At 41.8% G+C, this 18,573-nt stretch overlaps 1 protein-coding gene across 2 annotated transcripts in view; it reads right to left on the reverse strand.

Annotated features, from left to right (window-relative positions):
- RAB11FIP4 (RAB11 family interacting protein 4 (class II)) overlaps nucleotides 1-18,573 on the reverse strand; it is a 127,331-nt gene that overhangs the window by 76,936 nt on the left and 31,822 nt on the right. For both annotated transcript variants that reach the window (XM_014952763.1, XM_014952757.1), the window contains exons 2-3: nucleotides 11,416-11,503; nucleotides 755-843 (exon numbers count right to left, since the gene is read on the reverse strand). In XM_014952763.1, the coding sequence (XP_014808249.1) occupies nucleotides 755-843; nucleotides 11,416-11,503 (177 nt within the window). The remainder of the gene's footprint in view (nucleotides 1-754; nucleotides 844-11,415; nucleotides 11,504-18,573) is intronic.

An 18,573-nucleotide genomic window follows, 5' to 3' on the forward strand; every position in this document is an offset into this window, starting at 1 on the left:
CAATACATGAGAATTCTTCTCACACTTCACCACCTGGGAAGGTAAAATGTTTTCAATGTTTTCTCTCCTGATTTCACTTGCAGTCTCATAACACCACCGACATGCAAACCTTATCTGAATGTCCAATGCTAACTGTGTCTTTAATCTGAAGAATTTCAATTGGTGGAGGGGATTAAAACCAAGGTAAAATGAAGGAGAGACAAATAGCTGCTTAAAGGAAACTTAACGTTGTCCCTGTTAGACTGCATAGACACTGTCAAATTAAGGATACACATGAAGACCTCTAATGGTTTGAAAATATCCTATACCTACCAGCCAAAATACTATCAAGGTTACCAAAGGTGTATTGTTTCTGCTTCCCAACAGCTGTTGAGTCCCTGTTTATTATCTACAGACAGTCTCTGAGGACTTTTTCACCTACAAAGTTTGACTGATTTAATTAGATAAAAATCAGTATTTTCCACTTGTGTGGTGCCTGCGAGCTTGGATGTGATGTCCCTCTTCACAGCAAAGCAAATACTGAGGCTTGTAAGAGGGATGCTACCCAAATCCTAAATACTCTCATGCTAGCTAACAGCTACCCTATGTTAAATGCAGCTTAAAACAGTATGGAAGGCTCGCTAACAGTCGTGAACCTACAAAGGATGAGTCAACAGGCCAAGTGAAACATCAGCATTTACAATGACCTGACTGCACATCACTCCAGAGGCTTTCTCAGCCCACTAATGCGAGACAGAAATAGTGCTGCTCTTACCTGGTAATAGTAATCAACGTAGTGTGGCTCATAGTGTCGAGGCCCAGAGTTTTCAGGAGACAGGACATCTTTTAGTAACTCTTCACAGCCTGGAAAAGACAAATCAGAACAAATGGTCTCTCTTCCCAGGGATTGCGTGGACAATGGAAGAAGAAACACAGGTTTGTTGCTAATCTGTACGCACAAAACCTTGACAGCTAGCTCTGGAATATATTTAAATAGCTGTAACAAAGCCCTGCACAGCACGTATTCAGCATGTGGCACTTATTTAAGTGCAATGACACTAATGCTGACTGTCAGCACAGATACACTGCAATGAAAATGAAAGCTGAACATTGCTTGGAAAATTGTCCTGCAGGATAGAAACCCACCCCTGACCAACCCAAAACTCTGAAGTCAAACCCTAGATTTGCAGGCTTGACATGAGCCAGTGTCTATTGCACAGGAGGGTCAGTGGAGCTGCTTCTGATCTTCTCTGGTCTAAATGACAAAGGGACAATACCTAGATGTCACAAATTCCCCTTCAAAAAGAGCTCTATCACAGAGCATACAGCGTTTGGCAAGCAAGTATCGATGCACCGTAACCAGAGATTTTCAGCTTCTGTGTTTGCTCTTGTTAACAACCACATCAACAGCTCGAAAAAATCAATGTCTGTGTTTCCCTCAGTCCTTCTTTCATCTGAAAACCTGAGACAAATATAGAAACACTGAAATCACCAAATGCCTCATTCCCCATTAATTACCAATGACTGCACTTGGTGTGTTGAGCTGCAGAAGGCAGTAATATCAGGCCAGGCTATTTTAGAATAACCAGTTTACAGCCTTGGGCCTAAATGGTGTGAAACCTTCTCAGCATGTGTTGTATCTGTCCTACTTGGAAGCTGCAATTATCCAGCAGTATTTGTCTCTTACGTCCCATCACACATTTGGCTGTGACATTACACACCCAGACCCATTCATGAGGCAGGTGAGCCAGAGGAAACAGAGTAATGTGAGGAAGCGTGAACTCCACAGGTTTATACAGTCAACTGATCTTCTCTCTTGTTTTTAAAATAGAGGGATAATATCTGTTGGGGTGAAAATACCTTATGGTTATGGAGGGGAGTACCTTACAGAGGAAAGGAGTACTTAAAAGAACAGAAAAGGTGACCAGAGGGAGGATGCCCAATATGGGGGATCAATGTGTTGTCCCTGTCTCCCACACAAAGGGACATGTCAGAGGCAGCACATGGTGAATGAAGCCGCCATTAAGATCTCAGGAGCATCACAGGGACAAGAGGCCGTAGGACTTTTTTCCTTTTTCCATCTTCTGCATCAAAGTAAGATTCTCACATTTTCTACATAACTTGTCCTGCCTGTCACTGTCATATTTCCCACCCAGCCACAACCCTTTTCTTTCTTTTCATTTTACGATTGTGTCAGCCTGTGCTTGACTGAGGTTATTCTCTAGTCCTCTTACCGAGGAGAATTCGATTTACTGTTTGTACCTTTTGACATTAATAACCAAAGTTTATTACTCATCAAACTGCCTTGTGCCAGCACTCACTGTGAGAGTCTTTACACTTATGAACTGCTTACTTCACTAAAAGGTCTCTGCATGATATGGAGCACCTACTCATTAAGTGAGTAGCAAAATTATCTCCAGCAAAAAAGAAAATAAATGCCAAGTACTACAGAGTAATGGATGTAGATTAGTGTAATGGAGATGCATTTATGCAGTTCTAAAAATTCCCAACAATATCTGCAGCCATAATTTCAAGCCTTACTTTCCTAATTCAGTTGTACTAACAACAGTGCTTCTAGCTGAAGACCTCTAAGCAGTCAATCTTCCTTTAAGCTTGTTGGGTGAGAAGTTATTACCTCCCCCAACATTTTTCTTTGGTGGAGAAAAGTCATGAAGGCTGTAGGTCTTCAAAGAAGGTCTTAACTGCCCGAAACAAGGGGAGTCAGAAACTTTTCTGCCTTGCCTCCGTTCAAAATGCCAGCCAGACTGGTCTGTTAGAGCTAGAATCACTATAACTTCCAGATCTCCAGGGTCTCAAATCTAGGGTTTAGCTGTAACATCTTCCTCTTCGCTGTTCAGTTCTTACCTAAGATTAGTCCTGATCACATTCTTTCATTTTCCTTGTCCATCAAAGCAGACCCTTTCATGATGGCCCTTGGCCATTTGAATTCAAGCCTATAATCTGTTCAGTAAAAGCAGTGGGGAGAAAAGCATTGCCTCCTTTGTACCCAACCTGCTCAGGGCAGCCCTCACCACTTCTTCACAAGAGCCACCTGGCACAGGCCTGATCCGGAACCACAGAAGCTGATGAAGCATTTGAACCCATTTCCAGAACATCACCAGGCTTTTAATCCAATTTATTTACCTAGTTGCATAGCTTAAAATGGCAAATGAAGCCAAATCTTGCTTTTATTGAAGTCACAGGGTAAGTTTCCATTGGCACTGACAGACTTGGGATGTAAATTCATCTGAGACTGTCTCCTTCTGTAAAGGTGACTTTTTGGTGGGAAGATATTTGAGTGTGCAGCAACCAGTGCTCTTAGCACACAACCTGGCATGAGAGCTTGGATCTCTTCATCCAGCAGGGAAGATTTGCATGTTATTACACTCCATAAAAAAGGGAAGAAGAGAAGGAAATGCTGAGTGGCCTTTTTACCCTGAGATTACTAAAACACGATCGCTACGTTGCAGACACCTGAACCTGTTCCAACATCCATCAAATCAATGGAAAGATGGGTACTGGCTTCAAGAGGATTGTGACACTGGTCTTATTCTTGTTAAGCACTGTGGTTAAAGAATAAATCCTCTGTCGCTCTCTTTCCCTGTGAAGACACAAATCAGAATCTCTTAACTCTGGAGGACTGTGGTGCTGGTCTTTTCTTTGGGCTACTCCTTATCACCAGGAAGGTGGGTTTTGGCAAGCTGTTGGGAAATGCATCAGCTTTCTTACTCAGTATTTTTCTGCAACAGTGCTAATATATTTCACCTTTCATTCCCCTTATCTAAATGATAATTTGAATTTTCCAAGCACTCCAAGAGGTTTACACAAGGGGCATAATGTAAAGAGGGGACACTGAAGTGACTCAAACACTGTGGATATATCTTCTTATTACCATAATATATTTTGGCTTTCTGCCTGGGAAATGCCAGTGAGCTAAGTTAGTGTGTCACAGTCCAAACACAAAACAATGAAAAATCAAGGTTTATTCTGGCAAATCTCAGTATGGTAATATTAAGGCACTGGACAACAATTTGCACGGGGAGCAGTCTAGTCTGGCACACATGGTGTGCTCTGCTACCGGTACCATTCTTGAGGAGAAACACGCTTGCCAAGGCTTGCAGAACTGCCCTGATGGATATTTCAAGCTGTGCAGCATTATGAACCCAAGGCTAGAATCTGTCCATAAATAACCCATTGCAAATAAGCAAAGGAATACCTCGTGGCTACTTTAAGGACATCCTGCACTAAGACATCACGTTATAGCTGTAACTTCATTTTCCAGGAAACGGTAAAACTGAAAGCCACTTACATGGTTGATTAGAGCTATTTCATTTGGATGTCTACTTGTATCATAAGATATTAATGTGCTCCATGTTCTCTCTCCCTTGTTGGGAAAATTTCCTCATCTACATTTTTGGGCAGCACTTGGCAAGGAGACTTAGCTGCACTGCAATCGTAGTGCGGCAGTAGAGAGAGGAGTATTAGACACATCGACATGCGTGAGTTCTTGTTTAACAAAGCACCAAGTTACTCTCTAGTCTGCTCTGTCAAAATTATCTGAGTTAAAAACTGTTTATCCTAATATTAAAAAAGCAAAAGCAAACAAAGTTTATTTGGCCAGAATTGGGTTAGGGAGCAGCATATGAGCTTGGAATTATTTGCACTTTGCAGGACAAAGTCAAGTAAAATGGCAAGTGGCCTGTCCCTTGTCAGAAGAAGTCTGCTACAGAACAAGAATTTAAGTGGCACCAAAACCACTAGGTCATTTATCCTTTCTTTTTGTAAAAACAGCCAACTAAGATTTTTCCTTTCTTGAAAGTACCTTGCTAATACTAGTAAACTCTCAAAACACAGTGCTGGCTGTCCAGACACAGGACCAGACCATCTTTAGTCCTAAGCCATGATGATGAAAGTGTTTTACAAGTCACTGAAGGGGAAGACATGAACCTTTAATTTTTCAGTTCACTCAGCAGGCCAGACATTACTTCTCTTACAGGATAGTTTTACAAATGTACCTTCAGTTTCTTTTTAAAAAAAACTGGTTTTAATACCCTAACAAACAGTCCATTTCCAAACACACATTCTGGCCACAAATAAACACAATTGTAGCAAACTGATTTCCTGCAAATGCTCCAAGAAGATTTAACCCATACTGCATCAGACAATTTTCACAGGCAATTAAGCAATTTTAATACTATAGGAAATCAAATCTGGTTACCTAATTGAGTGTAGTTGGTTCCTGGCATTTTTCCTAAGAGCAATAGCTTTTTACTTTATCTACCCTTGGATCTTTAATGGTGTATTAGACTAATTTATGGTTTCAGGCTGTATTTAGTAAAATTTAGTTGAGTCTTAGAAAACTCTGAGTAACCAACTTCAGTTCATTAAACAGCTGTAGCACAATTTACAACAGGAGAGCTCAGCTCTTCACATTTCCGTGACAGTCCTTCTCCTTGGAGCCATCACAGGTACCGCTCCTGTCAATAAGTTCTCTTAAAAGAATGGACAGATTCATCAAATCATCTCCAGTTATGGCATACTGTGAAGTTTGAGATCTATAGCTAAATCCTAAATGGATTCATCAAGACTTTGAGGTTTTCTGCAGTGCTTTACTGAAATTCCTGTGCCAGTGCAGGTATTGGTGTATGTTACAAATACTGGTGCCTAGCAAATAAAGATAAATTCCTTTTACATGACTGCAACGTATCCATTTCTTTTTCCATACTGGATCTTCAGGGCAAAGCTGGTACAGTACCATTCTCAGCTGTGGGACTGCAAATTAGATTTTAAAGTTAATTAAAAGATACGGTCATAACTTGGCACTGATTTTGTGAGAAATATATCTGTTTGGAGTATCTAAATCAAATTATAAAACCAAATTAAAAAAAAATATCTCCAGTGAAACAGAAGACCATAAATATTCCACTTTGGAAAGCTTTGTTTTGAAAAAAAAAAAAAACCAAAAAAAACCCCCCCAACCCCCCCTATCGGATTTCATACTATATTATTTTCATATTCTTTCACAGTCCACATAACCTGTCACAGTGAGCTACCAGATGAGTAAACCTCCTTTTTTGAACATTTCTTTAAAGTTTTGGGCACATCTATATTCTTGGAATTTTCATCAAAATTGCTAGGGACTCATGCAGAAACATACCTACTTTTTAACTTTTATCTGCTCACATAAAGACTGCTTCTAGAAGCTTTCCAGCCATCTGCAGTAATTAGATGCCTAAAGATCCAGGGAAGCACAGAGATGGATTTTTGAAGGCATATAATGGCCTGTGTTACTATTTTGAAGATTCAAAGGTTGCTGTTGCTGCAGGCGGGGAAGCGTATAAATTCACAACTGTGCTTTTTCCACACTGTTAATGAATATGAAGAAGCTCCTACAACTCTCCGTTTTTCCATTTTCAAATGTCGTAACAGCATAACTTAAATGTCCTTAAAGCTTCTACAAGATGAGGAAAAGACTCTCTTGCTCCAGAAGAAAAACAGGCTGTATGATTTCATCTGAAAAAACAGCGATTCTGCTAAAGCACAAAGACTCATTATTCCAGAAATGCACTGTGTTAACGTGGCTCAGTCTGTCCCATTATGAAAGCCATTACCATCCAATTAGTACACAGTGGTTAGTATTGTTTTCATTGTTAAAATAAACTATAAAGTCAGCCTACATTTGCCTTTATCTTTTACTTATGTATTAATTTGTATTCGTGCTGTACCCTCTCATCTCTGTGAGCTGCAACATCAAGGTCAGTAGGGGGAGCTCACCCTTTATCTGTCAGGGTTTGGGCTTTTTAAAGTGGAATATCAAAGCAGAGAGACTATTGGAAAGACAACAGAAATCTTAAAATAGAAGGAACAGGTCAGACTTAATTAGAGCCTGCTAAACATACCAAGAGCCTGGTCCTGCAAACACGTCTGGCTGTGGAACCCACCAGCCTGCATAGCACATTAGAAATGCCAGTTCCACTCAAGCCTTTAAGTATTACAAGAGCCCCCCCTATCGGATTTCATACTATATTATTTTCATATTCTTTCACAGTCCACATAACCTGTCACAGTGAGCTACCAGATGAGTAAACCTCCTTTTTTGAACATTTCTTTAAAGTTTTGGGCACATCTATATTCTTGGAATTTTCATCAAAATTGCTAGGGACTCATGCAGAAACATACCTACTTTTTAACTTTTATCTGCTCACATAAAGACTGCTTCTAGAAGCTTTCCAGCCATCTGCAGTAATTAGATGCCTAAAGATCCAGGGAAGCACAGAGATGGATTTTTGAAGGCATATAATGGCCTGTGTTACTATTTTGAAGATTCAAAGGTTGCTGTTGCTGCAGGCGGGGAAGCGTATAAATTCACAACTGTGCTTTTTCCACACTGTTAATGAATATGAAGAAGCTCCTACAACTCTCCGTTTTTCCATTTTCAAATGTCGTAACAGCATAACTTAAATGTCCTTAAAGCTTCTACAAGATGAGGAAAAGACTCTCTTGCTCCAGAAGAAAAACAGGCTGTATGATTTCATCTGAAAAAACAGCGATTCTGCTAAAGCACAAAGACTCATTATTCCAGAAATGCACTGTGTTAACGTGGCTCAGTCTGTCCCATTATGAAAGCCATTACCATCCAATTAGTACACAGTGGTTAGTATTGTTTTCATTGTTAAAATAAACTATAAAGTCAGCCTACATTTGCCTTTATCTTTTACTTATGTATTAATTTGTATTCGTGCTGTACCCTCTCATCTCTGTGAGCTGCAACATCAAGGTCAGTAGGGGGAGCTCACCCTTTATCTGTCAGGGTTTGGGCTTTTTAAAGTGGAATATCAAAGCAGAGAGACTATTGGAAAGACAACAGAAATCTTAAAATAGAAGGAACAGGTCAGACTTAATTAGAGCCTGCTAAACATACCAAGAGCCTGGTCCTGCAAACACGTCTGGCTGTGGAACCCACCAGCCTGCATAGCACATTAGAAATGCCAGTTCCACTCAAGCCTTTAAGTATTACAAGAGGCAGAAAATATTTATTGCATCGGTACAATAAATTCAGTGCAGCAAAAACAGTCATTGGCTCCACTGAGCAAACAGTAATGTATCCCATGCTGACCCTGCTGAAATCAATGGGAATTCAGCCTTTGAGTGATGTTCTGGCTGCTCTCAAAGTCTCTAAGCAGTGTCATTTCATAGGCTATGCTGGCTTTGACACAGCTGCTAGGTAAGAGGGTACAGGTGTTATTTCATGGCAATTGCTCTCCAGACTGATACAGTTATTAGAAATAAAGCCATGCAGTGAGCAGATAGAGAGGGCAGCTTCAGCATAAGTAAAACCTTCATATCTGGCATTCCAATGAAATTGCTGCACAGCTTTAAATTTGATGGCAACCCTGCGCCTGGCTCTGGCAGAGCCTAATTGTGCGGGGAAAGCAGCCTAGACAGCAGGGGCTCAGCACAGATGCTGAGGCAAAGTCCTTTAATCCACAAAAGACCAGCAAAAGGAAGCAAAGCTTTCCATAAATAGGAAGCACACTGACTGTCCAGTATTCCACCCCAGAGACACCGTGAGAGTGAGCTCCTCCAACACACTCCTTCCCTGTAGCATAGGTACCTCCTCTTGAAAAAGTCCTCTCCATCTCTTCCAAAGGTCCCTGCTGTTAGTGAGACTCCTCAGCATATCCTTCCCCAGTTCCTCCTACTCAGTGGCTGAAGACAACTATTTCTTTTCCACCTGATAGTCCCAGCAGCTGCTGTGAAGGTTAAATGACTCATATGTCACGAGGTTTATCAACATCAGAACCACTAAGGAGGAGGCAAGGCTCGATGTCCACCTTGTAGAGCAACACAACACTTCATTTGTACAGAGTGAACAATGCTCTGGTTTATGGAGGAGAGAGGCCAAGCTGCAAATTTTAGATCAAGGATTTGGGGTTTCTTCTTGCACTGGGAGCTGCTTCCAACCAGATACAGAGCAGACACTGAAAACTCTGATGTTTGGGATTTTTTCAGGTTCCAACGTTTAGCTTTTTGCTAAGGTCCATACCTGGATCTGAAATGCTCAAATTGACTTCATCAGAGGTCAATTCTTTACCACCAAGATTTGAATCTATTGTTCTAGATGGTTCAAACCTCATGGTTTAAGCAAATTCCAGGCACTGAACTACCAAAAACCCACTATATCACCTCTGTGCAGCAAAAAAATTATTCAGTATACTATAAAAGGCAAGCATCTATGAGACAAATTAATTTGAAGTCTCATAAATAAGAAATACAGTAAGGCATTAGGATAGTAAAGCTTGAATTTAAACATTTGGCTCCCAGTGCTAAGAATAACACAGCTTCATGCTCCATTACTGAAAAAACACTCTGGATTTATAGTAGGATCTCATTTTGCTCTATTAATCTGATTGCTCCAAGCAATTGCAGTAAGCTGAGATGTCAAAGAATCATATTTATAATCTGCTGCTGCCAAGACAAACTGCTTTTGTTTGATAACAAGCCTGCTGCCACCCTTGGGATGTGGCTACACAGAAAAGTGAGAGGTAACAACATGGTGGAGGTTTTCGATACTGAAAGGCAGACATACCCTTTCTGAACTTTAATATGAACAATTTAATTTTTAAGAAAAGCATGGCTGGTAACTAAAGACCAATAAAACTTCCATGCTGTGAGGTGAGCAATAGAACTGGTTTTTCTAAAGAGATGCTGTGAAAGCATGCATAACAATGTCTTATCAGAAATAGATAAAACTGCTCCTGCAATTATACACACTTGGCACAAACTCTGTGTAGCTGCTGACAACGCTAATGATGTGCTAAGAGAGCTCTAGGTGATGCTGCAGAATTGGATGATTTCTCTGTATCTGTTCGCATACACATACTAATATCCATCAAGTATATGATTTGGATCCTACCAATAAGATGCTCCACACAAGGGCTTTAAGGTATTCATAAAGTTGGAGTACAAAGTATTGTAGAGAGTTTGATTCAGTCGTGTCTTTCCAGGACTAGACCTTAAGATATGAATACACGCATCAGTTCCCACAAGGTGAGCAAGGATGAAGACTCCCAAGGCATCATCACTCCCTGGTAACTGTCAATATGCACATGCTGTCCCTCACAGTAAGGTAAACATAGCTGCCCACTCCTTCACTGAGGGTACTGCCCACTGTGAACAGGGCACAGTTATTACAGAAGAAATGTTCTTCTGGGTCAGTCTATCCCTTCCCGATCATATTTTGTGCATTTGTGCACATCTTTAGAAGGTGAATTATTGAGGGCTATCAGATTATTTAAAGATCTTGTGTCTTATTTAACCCAAAACCCATTTTGCTATGGCATTTCCTGGACAAGGAAAACCTCCAGTATAGACCTTAGTGTCTATATACTAATGTATTAACTTTCCTTCTGGGTCTTCTGTTGCCTTCTCTTCAAACACATCAGCATCACCTTGGAAAGTGTCTCCATGAACATGGACTAAGAGCAGCTTCTTGCTGTAATTTTACATAATTACACACTGTCCTCGGCTGCTGTAAACTTTAATTAAAATTGCTGTAGTGTTACATTCTTGCATCATTATGGCTTCATAATAATCTCATCGTAGCAGAATCTCCAGAGGCTTCTTACGATTGCTGTGACATTCACCCTGTCCCTGAAGTAAAGTCTCTGGGCTGTGACAGCATTCTGGCACTTTACTAAGGACATACTACGTGTCTGGAAAACGACAGGCTGGATTATTTTGCTATGGCAAACTAGAAAAATAATCAGCAGAAAAATGTCTGAAGTCTTTCTTCACTGTTTGCTTCATTGCCCTTTGGCTAAGCTATAAAGCATAGTAACGCCCACATCTTCTGTCAAGGACTGTGTTTCCTTGCAAAGGAGAGGGTTTGATTTACCTGGTCTTGGTCTCCAGGGCTTGCATGGCCAACCTGTAATTAACCCTTTTCATTCCAATACATGTCCCCAAGTACTTTGAAAACATGAATTAACTATACCTTGCAGATATCTCAAGAAGAGTATAATAGTCTTACATCTCCTAGTACAGAAACTAAAGCCCAAGGGCTCTTTCTTAGGTAAATCAACAGCAGAACCAGATGAGAACCCGAAAGTACTAGATTCTGGCATCACTTGCCAACCACAAAGCTACTCTTTCTTCTGCTACATTTTTCTTCAAACCGCATCATATTTGTTCCGAAAAACTAACAGTAAACCAAAATACAAGCACCTATGGATGTAGGAACTCTAGCATTCCTCACCATTGATACATGAGATGTACAAAAAGGAAAAATATACTGGCTCTGTTCCCAGGGTTGCCCTACTGTCACTACAAATAACCACAGTCAAAAGAGAGAATGTCTTTGATCATTATATTTTCTGCAACCAGAGAAACATTAGTGGAACTGAAGTGGATTATTTTTAAGAAACATGCACATACCTTTGATAGCAAAAACTCCATGACAGAACTCCTTAAAATTGATTCTTCCCAAATCATTTGGGTCCAAGTACTTGGCCAGTTTTTCCACCTAAAAGAAAAGATCATAAAATATGTGCTGAGCTTGGTGTATCATCTGTATATCTTCCACAGAAGACCCCAAGTGGAAGAGGACCTGTAATATTCACTTTAATCAGCCAACAAATCATTCTACAAGGATAAATCATGTCTTATCATTGCATTATCTAGTGCCAAGTAAGGCAGGTGCACTGACCAAAACTTCCACAGCTGGGACACATTAATACTCTTCTCTGTGGATCTCAAGAGCTTAATCTGTGACCTAGCCTCTCATCTTAGAGCAGGGTACTGACAGAATCTGCTTCCCTAGGAGCCCTTGCTGTGTATGCAGCTCACAGCAATGTAAAACTTTAGTGATGTCCATACCTTTTATCAAAAGTTACTGGGAAAGGAGAAAGGACAGATGTACAACCCATACTAGCCTCATTCCCTGAAGAATCCAGACTATAGGAGAGAAAACTCATTGGACACTTAGGATAAAACAACTTTACCACAACAGAGAATACAAGTTTTGTATAGGAAAACAGAAGTATGTTAACAACACTAAAAGATTCATGTGATAAGAGAGAGAATGGTTCTGTTCAGTACACTGTGCAAACAAGCAATATACTTATTGCTTATAATCTCAGCCTCACAGTTTAGCCTTTCTGATCACTACTCACCATAAAATGAGATTACACCAAATTTAAACACAGCCACCAGAACGGCATTTGCCCCAAAGGTGTGGCAGATTTTTCAGCAGGGTTTTGGGGAACAGGGAGAAAAGCAATCTGAACTGGGAGACTGTTGTGTCTTGAATAAAGGAATAGAGAACAAGCAGCTGAACAAGAAGAAAGAGAGGGCGAACAGTCGAGGGAGGTGGGCACAGTGCTGGAAGACCGCAGCTGGCCGTTCCTTTCTCTGTGATAAATATGCTGTGTGACATTCTGTAAGTCCCCTCGTGTCCCTGTGCCTTTGCCTGTTGTACCTAGCAGGTACCCTCGCTGAGGCAGAGGCAGCCTCTTGCTCCTCGTAGCAATCTCAGTCAGCTGTAACACAACACTGACCTTGATCTGGGCCCTCCAGACACCCTGGAGAATAAACAAGATGAGCGTAGGAGGCAAGGACAGCAGGCACGTAGGATGCTGCACAATCCTGGTGACTACAATGCGAGCTCAGATATGTCAGTCTGAGCAGCAACAAAAGCCCAGCTGGAAAGAAATGCAGCAAATGAATCCAGATGACCCAGTTTCTCAATTTTCTGGTGTGTTTTTTTTTTTTTCATGCTAGCAAAACCCTAGCAGTTTCTTAAAGCCCTGCAGATAATGCACTAATGTGCGCGCATGCGAATGTGAAAGGACCAACTTGATCCTTACATTGAATCCTTTCCTCTCTCCTTTTCTGAGGCAAAAAAAGTCAGTTCATGTAGGCAGAACAAATAAGGAGCTGCATGACGAGTTCAGAGCCCACGACAAGTTATAAATCTTCCTAAAACTTTCTTATTGCAGGAGGCTTCAGCAGCTCCAGTCCTGCCAGCCAAGCAGCAGAGCCCAGCTCTCAGCTACTGTGCGATTCATGATCAAATTCCTACTTCTAGTATCACAAGCGATTACTGTAGCCCCATTAATTTATAGCAGAAGACATGTTTCTGTTTCCAAAACATAGCCATTTCACAAGTAGTGTGCATTTAATGCATACAAGACTAGCTGGAAATCCTTACTGAAACCAATTAAGTAGAGACACACTTAATACAGGAAAGCTGGGTCAGTGTTATCCCTGTTCACCTTCACAAACAACACAGATGTTACAGAAAGATGAAGCGGTGGCAAAAAGTCATTTCTTCAAACTGGTTTTGGGTGTACTCAAAGCAAGATAATAGAACAAGCTATTGAGGCTGGGGGCAGCAAGAATTTACAGCTGAAAATCTTCCTGACCACTGTGGTAGCTTAAATACATGGCAGATGTGTCAGCTGGTGTGACTCAGCCTGGTTCCAGAGCCTTTGATGAGGACCTTGGTGTGGCCACCAGCTGAGCATCTGTCCCCTCATGGATACAGCCACAAAATCTAATCACATACCAGTCTTCTAGGTTACAAGATCAGCCCATAACTCTCTTTGACAAACGGCAAGCTCCCATCATTGTAATGTAAGTAAATACTAGTTCAGATGCTTGCAGGGATGCTTTAGAGAATCCTGCTTTCTGTAGCTCTCTTGCTAAGAGGCAACAAATTGTGCTTTAGGTCTTAATGTACAGATTCCTGCAGCCAGCGGGGAAGCCTCTGCACTATTTAATATTGTGCTATAACACAGTAGTGTCACTGGCTGTTCCCAGTGAATCTGGCACATAACGTTTATTTCTCAAAATTGATCCAATGATTTTAGTCTACCAGTTGCTCAGTCATATACAATTACATTTTTTAATCAAATTAAATTAGATGTTTTATCCCTGGGTGTGTGTATTATGAAGGAACACAAAATATGTTCACATTTCGGTCTAAGCAATGTCTTAACAGTAAATGAAATTATCACCTGAGCAAAGTGCTTCAGTGTTCAGTTTCCCCTAAATCTAATTTTGCAGGTTTTAAATTAGATTTTATAATGCAAATAACTGACATCAGTGCAGAAGACGATGAAGACTTTGCAGAGCAGCCTGATGGAATTTATGCCACATCTTCAGCCAGCGCTGATCAACAGCTCCCAGCACAGGTCAGGGACTACAAGGATTTTGATCAACTGGGACTACATTTAGGTGGGCACTTGCACAGAGTTCTACATTAATATACATGCATGTATTGTACATAAATCCCTCCATATTTGCACAGAGTTTCGACCCTGAAGTGCACAATCATGCATTTTTTCCAGTAGCTTTCTGGGATAAGGCAAGAAACTCTTCCTAGTTAATTCCAGACTGAAGGCATTACTTAAAATTAAGCTCAATTTGAAGCTGTAGGCAAATAAACTATGCCATCACAGCCACCCCTAAATCTTCTCTGCTATCTATACTGCGCCAACCATCCTTCTGCTTCACTTTGTAGAGAAATAATGTCCTACTCCTCCTTCTCAGAAAGGGCTGGTTCCTAGCAATTAATCAGAAGTTGTAATGCTTATTTATTGCCTCCGGAAACGTTAAGGGCTTGTCAGCCCAACTGCCAGGCTGCGTGACATCGAAGTATTTTTTGCAGTTAACAGCCCCCTGGGCTTACAGCTAGGGTAGTCTGCTGGCAAACGAGGGAGCAGCAGCCTCTCAGCCTCTGTAGTGGAACAGGCGACGCAGCCCGTGTTTGCATCCATGGAAGACGCAGGACTCCTGAGCCCCCTGCATCTCTAGACAGTGCTGGGCTCTGCCTCCTCTGCTGGTCCCACCGCAAGGGACACAGCACTGCCAACACAACTGGTGCCATGATTCAGTGCTGAAATGACCACGTGAAGGTTGTGATACCTACAGGCAGCACAGGGAACATACTGTGCTCTCCAGAGCTTAACATGATAAGCCATCACGATGAGCTAGAGACAGTGTTTTGGGCTGGGGACAGACACTTTTCTCTGCATTGCTGCACAGAGCAGTTCCCCACCATGTGGGACAGCACTAACAAGGTCTGGATTGCAAGCTAGTTCTTCATTGTAGGAAGAGGACAAGGACAGAAAAAATTAGCTGCAGGCTCGATAATCTAGCTGGTTCTTTTGGCAGCTGCAAGGGTCTCTCTAATGAACCCTCAGTAGACATCCAATAGTCTCAGAGAGAAGACATAAATCATTTTTGCTTTGGGAAACAATCAGAGAAAACCAAACTCTCTGTCTCTATTGTTTAACTTGCCTGGATGCATGGGTGATTATCCTTTCAATGCAAACATATTTCTCCATTGTCATAACAGGTCACTTCAGCCAAAGCATTTGCCTCCTCTCTGTTGGGTTTCCCAGCTATACTGACTGCGCTGCAGAGATGTTTGCCCCCCTGCTGCTTTCTGACATGTAAGAGCAGGCTAGGAACACTTTAAAGAGTCTCTACAATGAAAATAAAGGGACACGGTTCAGCGTGAAGAAACAATTTTGAAATCAAAACTGCCCAAGGCAGAGATGCATATTAATGAGCCGGAATTAGCAGTACAAAGCAGCGGACAATAAAGTGAGGCAGAATATTCTTCCACTAGAGAAGAACCTCTGGTTCAAAATATAAGTTCTGGATGCAACACAGAAGTGAGGAGCTGAGAGTTTGTGGTGCACACGTAGGTAAGCAGGCTGGCGTAGGTCAGGAACCAGGAAAGGTTGGATTCTCAGCTCAAAGGCTGTGAGTAAATGATTTACAACCCAGCTCTAAACAGAGACTGATCAGTCTCAGTAGAAAATCTGCCAGACTAAGCCCTACCCAGCAAAGAAGACAGAGAAGTAACTAAATGAAAAGGCTTAACAGTTAGAGACCCTGGCTGCTGCAGAACCATCTGCCGGATGCCAGAACTGATAACACAGCTGAATCCAGACATGGGAGGAGAGCAGAGGTGAAATCCTGGTGTCAGCAAAGCCAAGGCGGAAACCCACAGTCAGCCCAGGGGTTGCTCAAAAATTTACCTGCAAGGGTTTTAAATCCAGTATTCACTGGCTATTTTTGTGCCTGCAGATAGTGTCAACATGCTGTCCTTTGCTCACTTCCTTCAACAGGGGTTTCAAATGGTTCCCTGCCACACAACCCTGAAGTCTAAAGTTTTCAGAAGACCTGGTGTTTGTAATGAATTCAGTGTCCTAAAAATTACAAGGGGATGAGGGTGTTCTTCTTTGGATCTAGTAATTTTGGTTTAACTCTTACAAGACTAGCGAAGCAGGCAGAGGCAGTGAGCTTGCTGAAATACTATAACCTTTTTGATTTTGGTGCCATTTGGGTATGAGGAAAAGATTGAAGTTTTGGCAAAGTCACCCAACTCAGCATCTAGGAAATGCATTTCCTCAATTTCTTCGGCCCAAAGTTTCTCACTATGTTAGCTAGAGACACCCCTAAAAGTGGGGACAGCTTTGAATTTACTGGAGAAGAGAACTTTCTATCTCCCAGATCTGCTCCAGTGAAGGTGTGAAAGGTCCCCTCATATTTCCTGCATTCACATGAATATTTTTGTAGCAGAGGGAGTGGAGAAAGAGGAGAGAAAAGAACAGGTCATTGACAAACTTCAGAAGAGATTAATTGAAACTGAGCTTCTTCTGCAAGTGAGAATACAAGCCTCAATACAGAGGCACCTCCCAGCCAAGGAACCCTCTCATGACTCCTGGCCAGCTCTCTTGCTGATGCTGCCAAAACAGCTAGGGGTTTTTTTCCAGCAAAGATTTTCTGACTGGAACTGAATCCTGCTTCCATTTCCAGGCAAGAAGAAACTCAGACCTCTACTGACCTCAATTTTCTTCAAAAACTGACCAGCACAGAAGAGATTTTGTTAACACAGAGAAAATTTGTTAGATTTAGATGTAATTGAGTTCTGAGGGACCCCACACTGGCTCCATCCACTGAAATCTTACAGCAGGATCCAAGTCCCAGCCAGAAGATGCCATTTGAAATAAACAACTCATCTCAGCAGTTTGCCTTCATACTGCAGGAGTCTGTGAGCACGTCTCACACCGAACTGTGAGCTGGGAACACCTGGGAGCTGTGAGAATGGCAAGACAAGCACTTGCAGGAAAGGTCAGGCTGTGCTGCAGGAGCGACATTTGGGCAGGATCTCCCAAAGCAGAAGCATATGTGAGAAACCTCAAAAAACAGCAAAAGGAGATTAAATATGTAAATGCTGCAGGGTGGAATTAGAGAGATTCACACGTGATTTATAGAGGGAGCAGAAGAAGTGCACTCATCCAGGTTTTAACAGACTGGCCTTTTTTGCATCTGGGGAAGGGGTGTAAGTTTACACCTTCACAATCTGAAAGGCAGAGGCAGGACTTGTGCCAGCTGAGCAGTGCCAGGCCATGTGGCCACCACCTGTGCTGAGACCCACTCCCAGCTCTTTAGCCAGCCCCTGGGTTCAGGCCTTTTTAGTATCCATGTGGTCTGGGATGTTAAGAGGTCTTCAGTCAGGGTCCTCTTCAGTAAGTCACCTTCACAGCTGCACCGGGCTGTTTGTTTTGTCCCTGGTCCCAGTCTAGGTCCTTGGGTAACAAAGCAAGAGGGACTCCACCTGCTGTGGCTCAATATTCCTTGCCATGCAAAAATCACCACGCTCCTCTCCCCTAGCCTGTTTTCCCTTTGCTCTGCAGGTCCTGGTCCCCCACTACGTCAACTCTGCAGCTGGCCACAACCAGCTAGACACCAGCAATTTTTCACCTTGCCTCCTTACTGACAACACTAGATATAGGCTGTTCTCTATTCAGAAATCACTTGCAGTCTTTAATATCCACAATGACACAAACCTAATTTGGGATAACAACAAATTATTCCGATACCACATACACAGATTTAGCCATTAACATGCTTACAGTTAGGATTTCTAACCATAGCTGAGACCCAGAAGTTATTACACCTAAGGAACCCCTTCTCTTGCACCATATACTTCACTGGCTAACATCTGTATTTACAAACAAAACATTTTATGGCCAAAGAGAATCACCAATAAACTTTGAAACGGGGTACATGTGAATAGCTCTGAATCTCACCACACCTAAGAAAGGATCATTGCCTGGAATTAAGAAGTTTTCAGAACTTCCCTGGAGTGCATGTCCCAAAGAGACTGTTCTCAGTTACAGAAACTACATTCCCCATCCTATCTGCAATCTAGAGATGACCAAAATCCTGGTGAGTCTTTCCTCTGCAATCTACACCTTTGGATGCATCGATTGCTTGTACAGACAATACCACTAGAATAGTATTTCTCATTTATTTTGTTCCTCCTAATGTAATGTAGCAGCTGACAATAAGCAGGGACCACAATCATAAGATTAACATCTCTCTACAGACTCCCCCACCATCCATCATCCCATATGTGAGAACCTCTCATTTAAAGTTACTTAAAAAGAGCTGATTTGAACAAGATTCCGTTTCCCTCCTTCCCTCTGATGCTGTGTTGCAAAACAAGACATTTGGCTGGGTCCACAAATCTTACAACAGTCTATGGGGAATCCCACACAGTCTGGAATACCA

Source organism: Calidris pugnax, unplaced genomic scaffold (genome assembly GCF_001431845.1).
Source record: "Calidris pugnax isolate Ruff unplaced genomic scaffold, ASM143184v1 scaffold9, whole genome shotgun sequence".
NCBI lineage: Eukaryota > Metazoa > Chordata > Aves > Charadriiformes > Scolopacidae > Calidris > Calidris pugnax.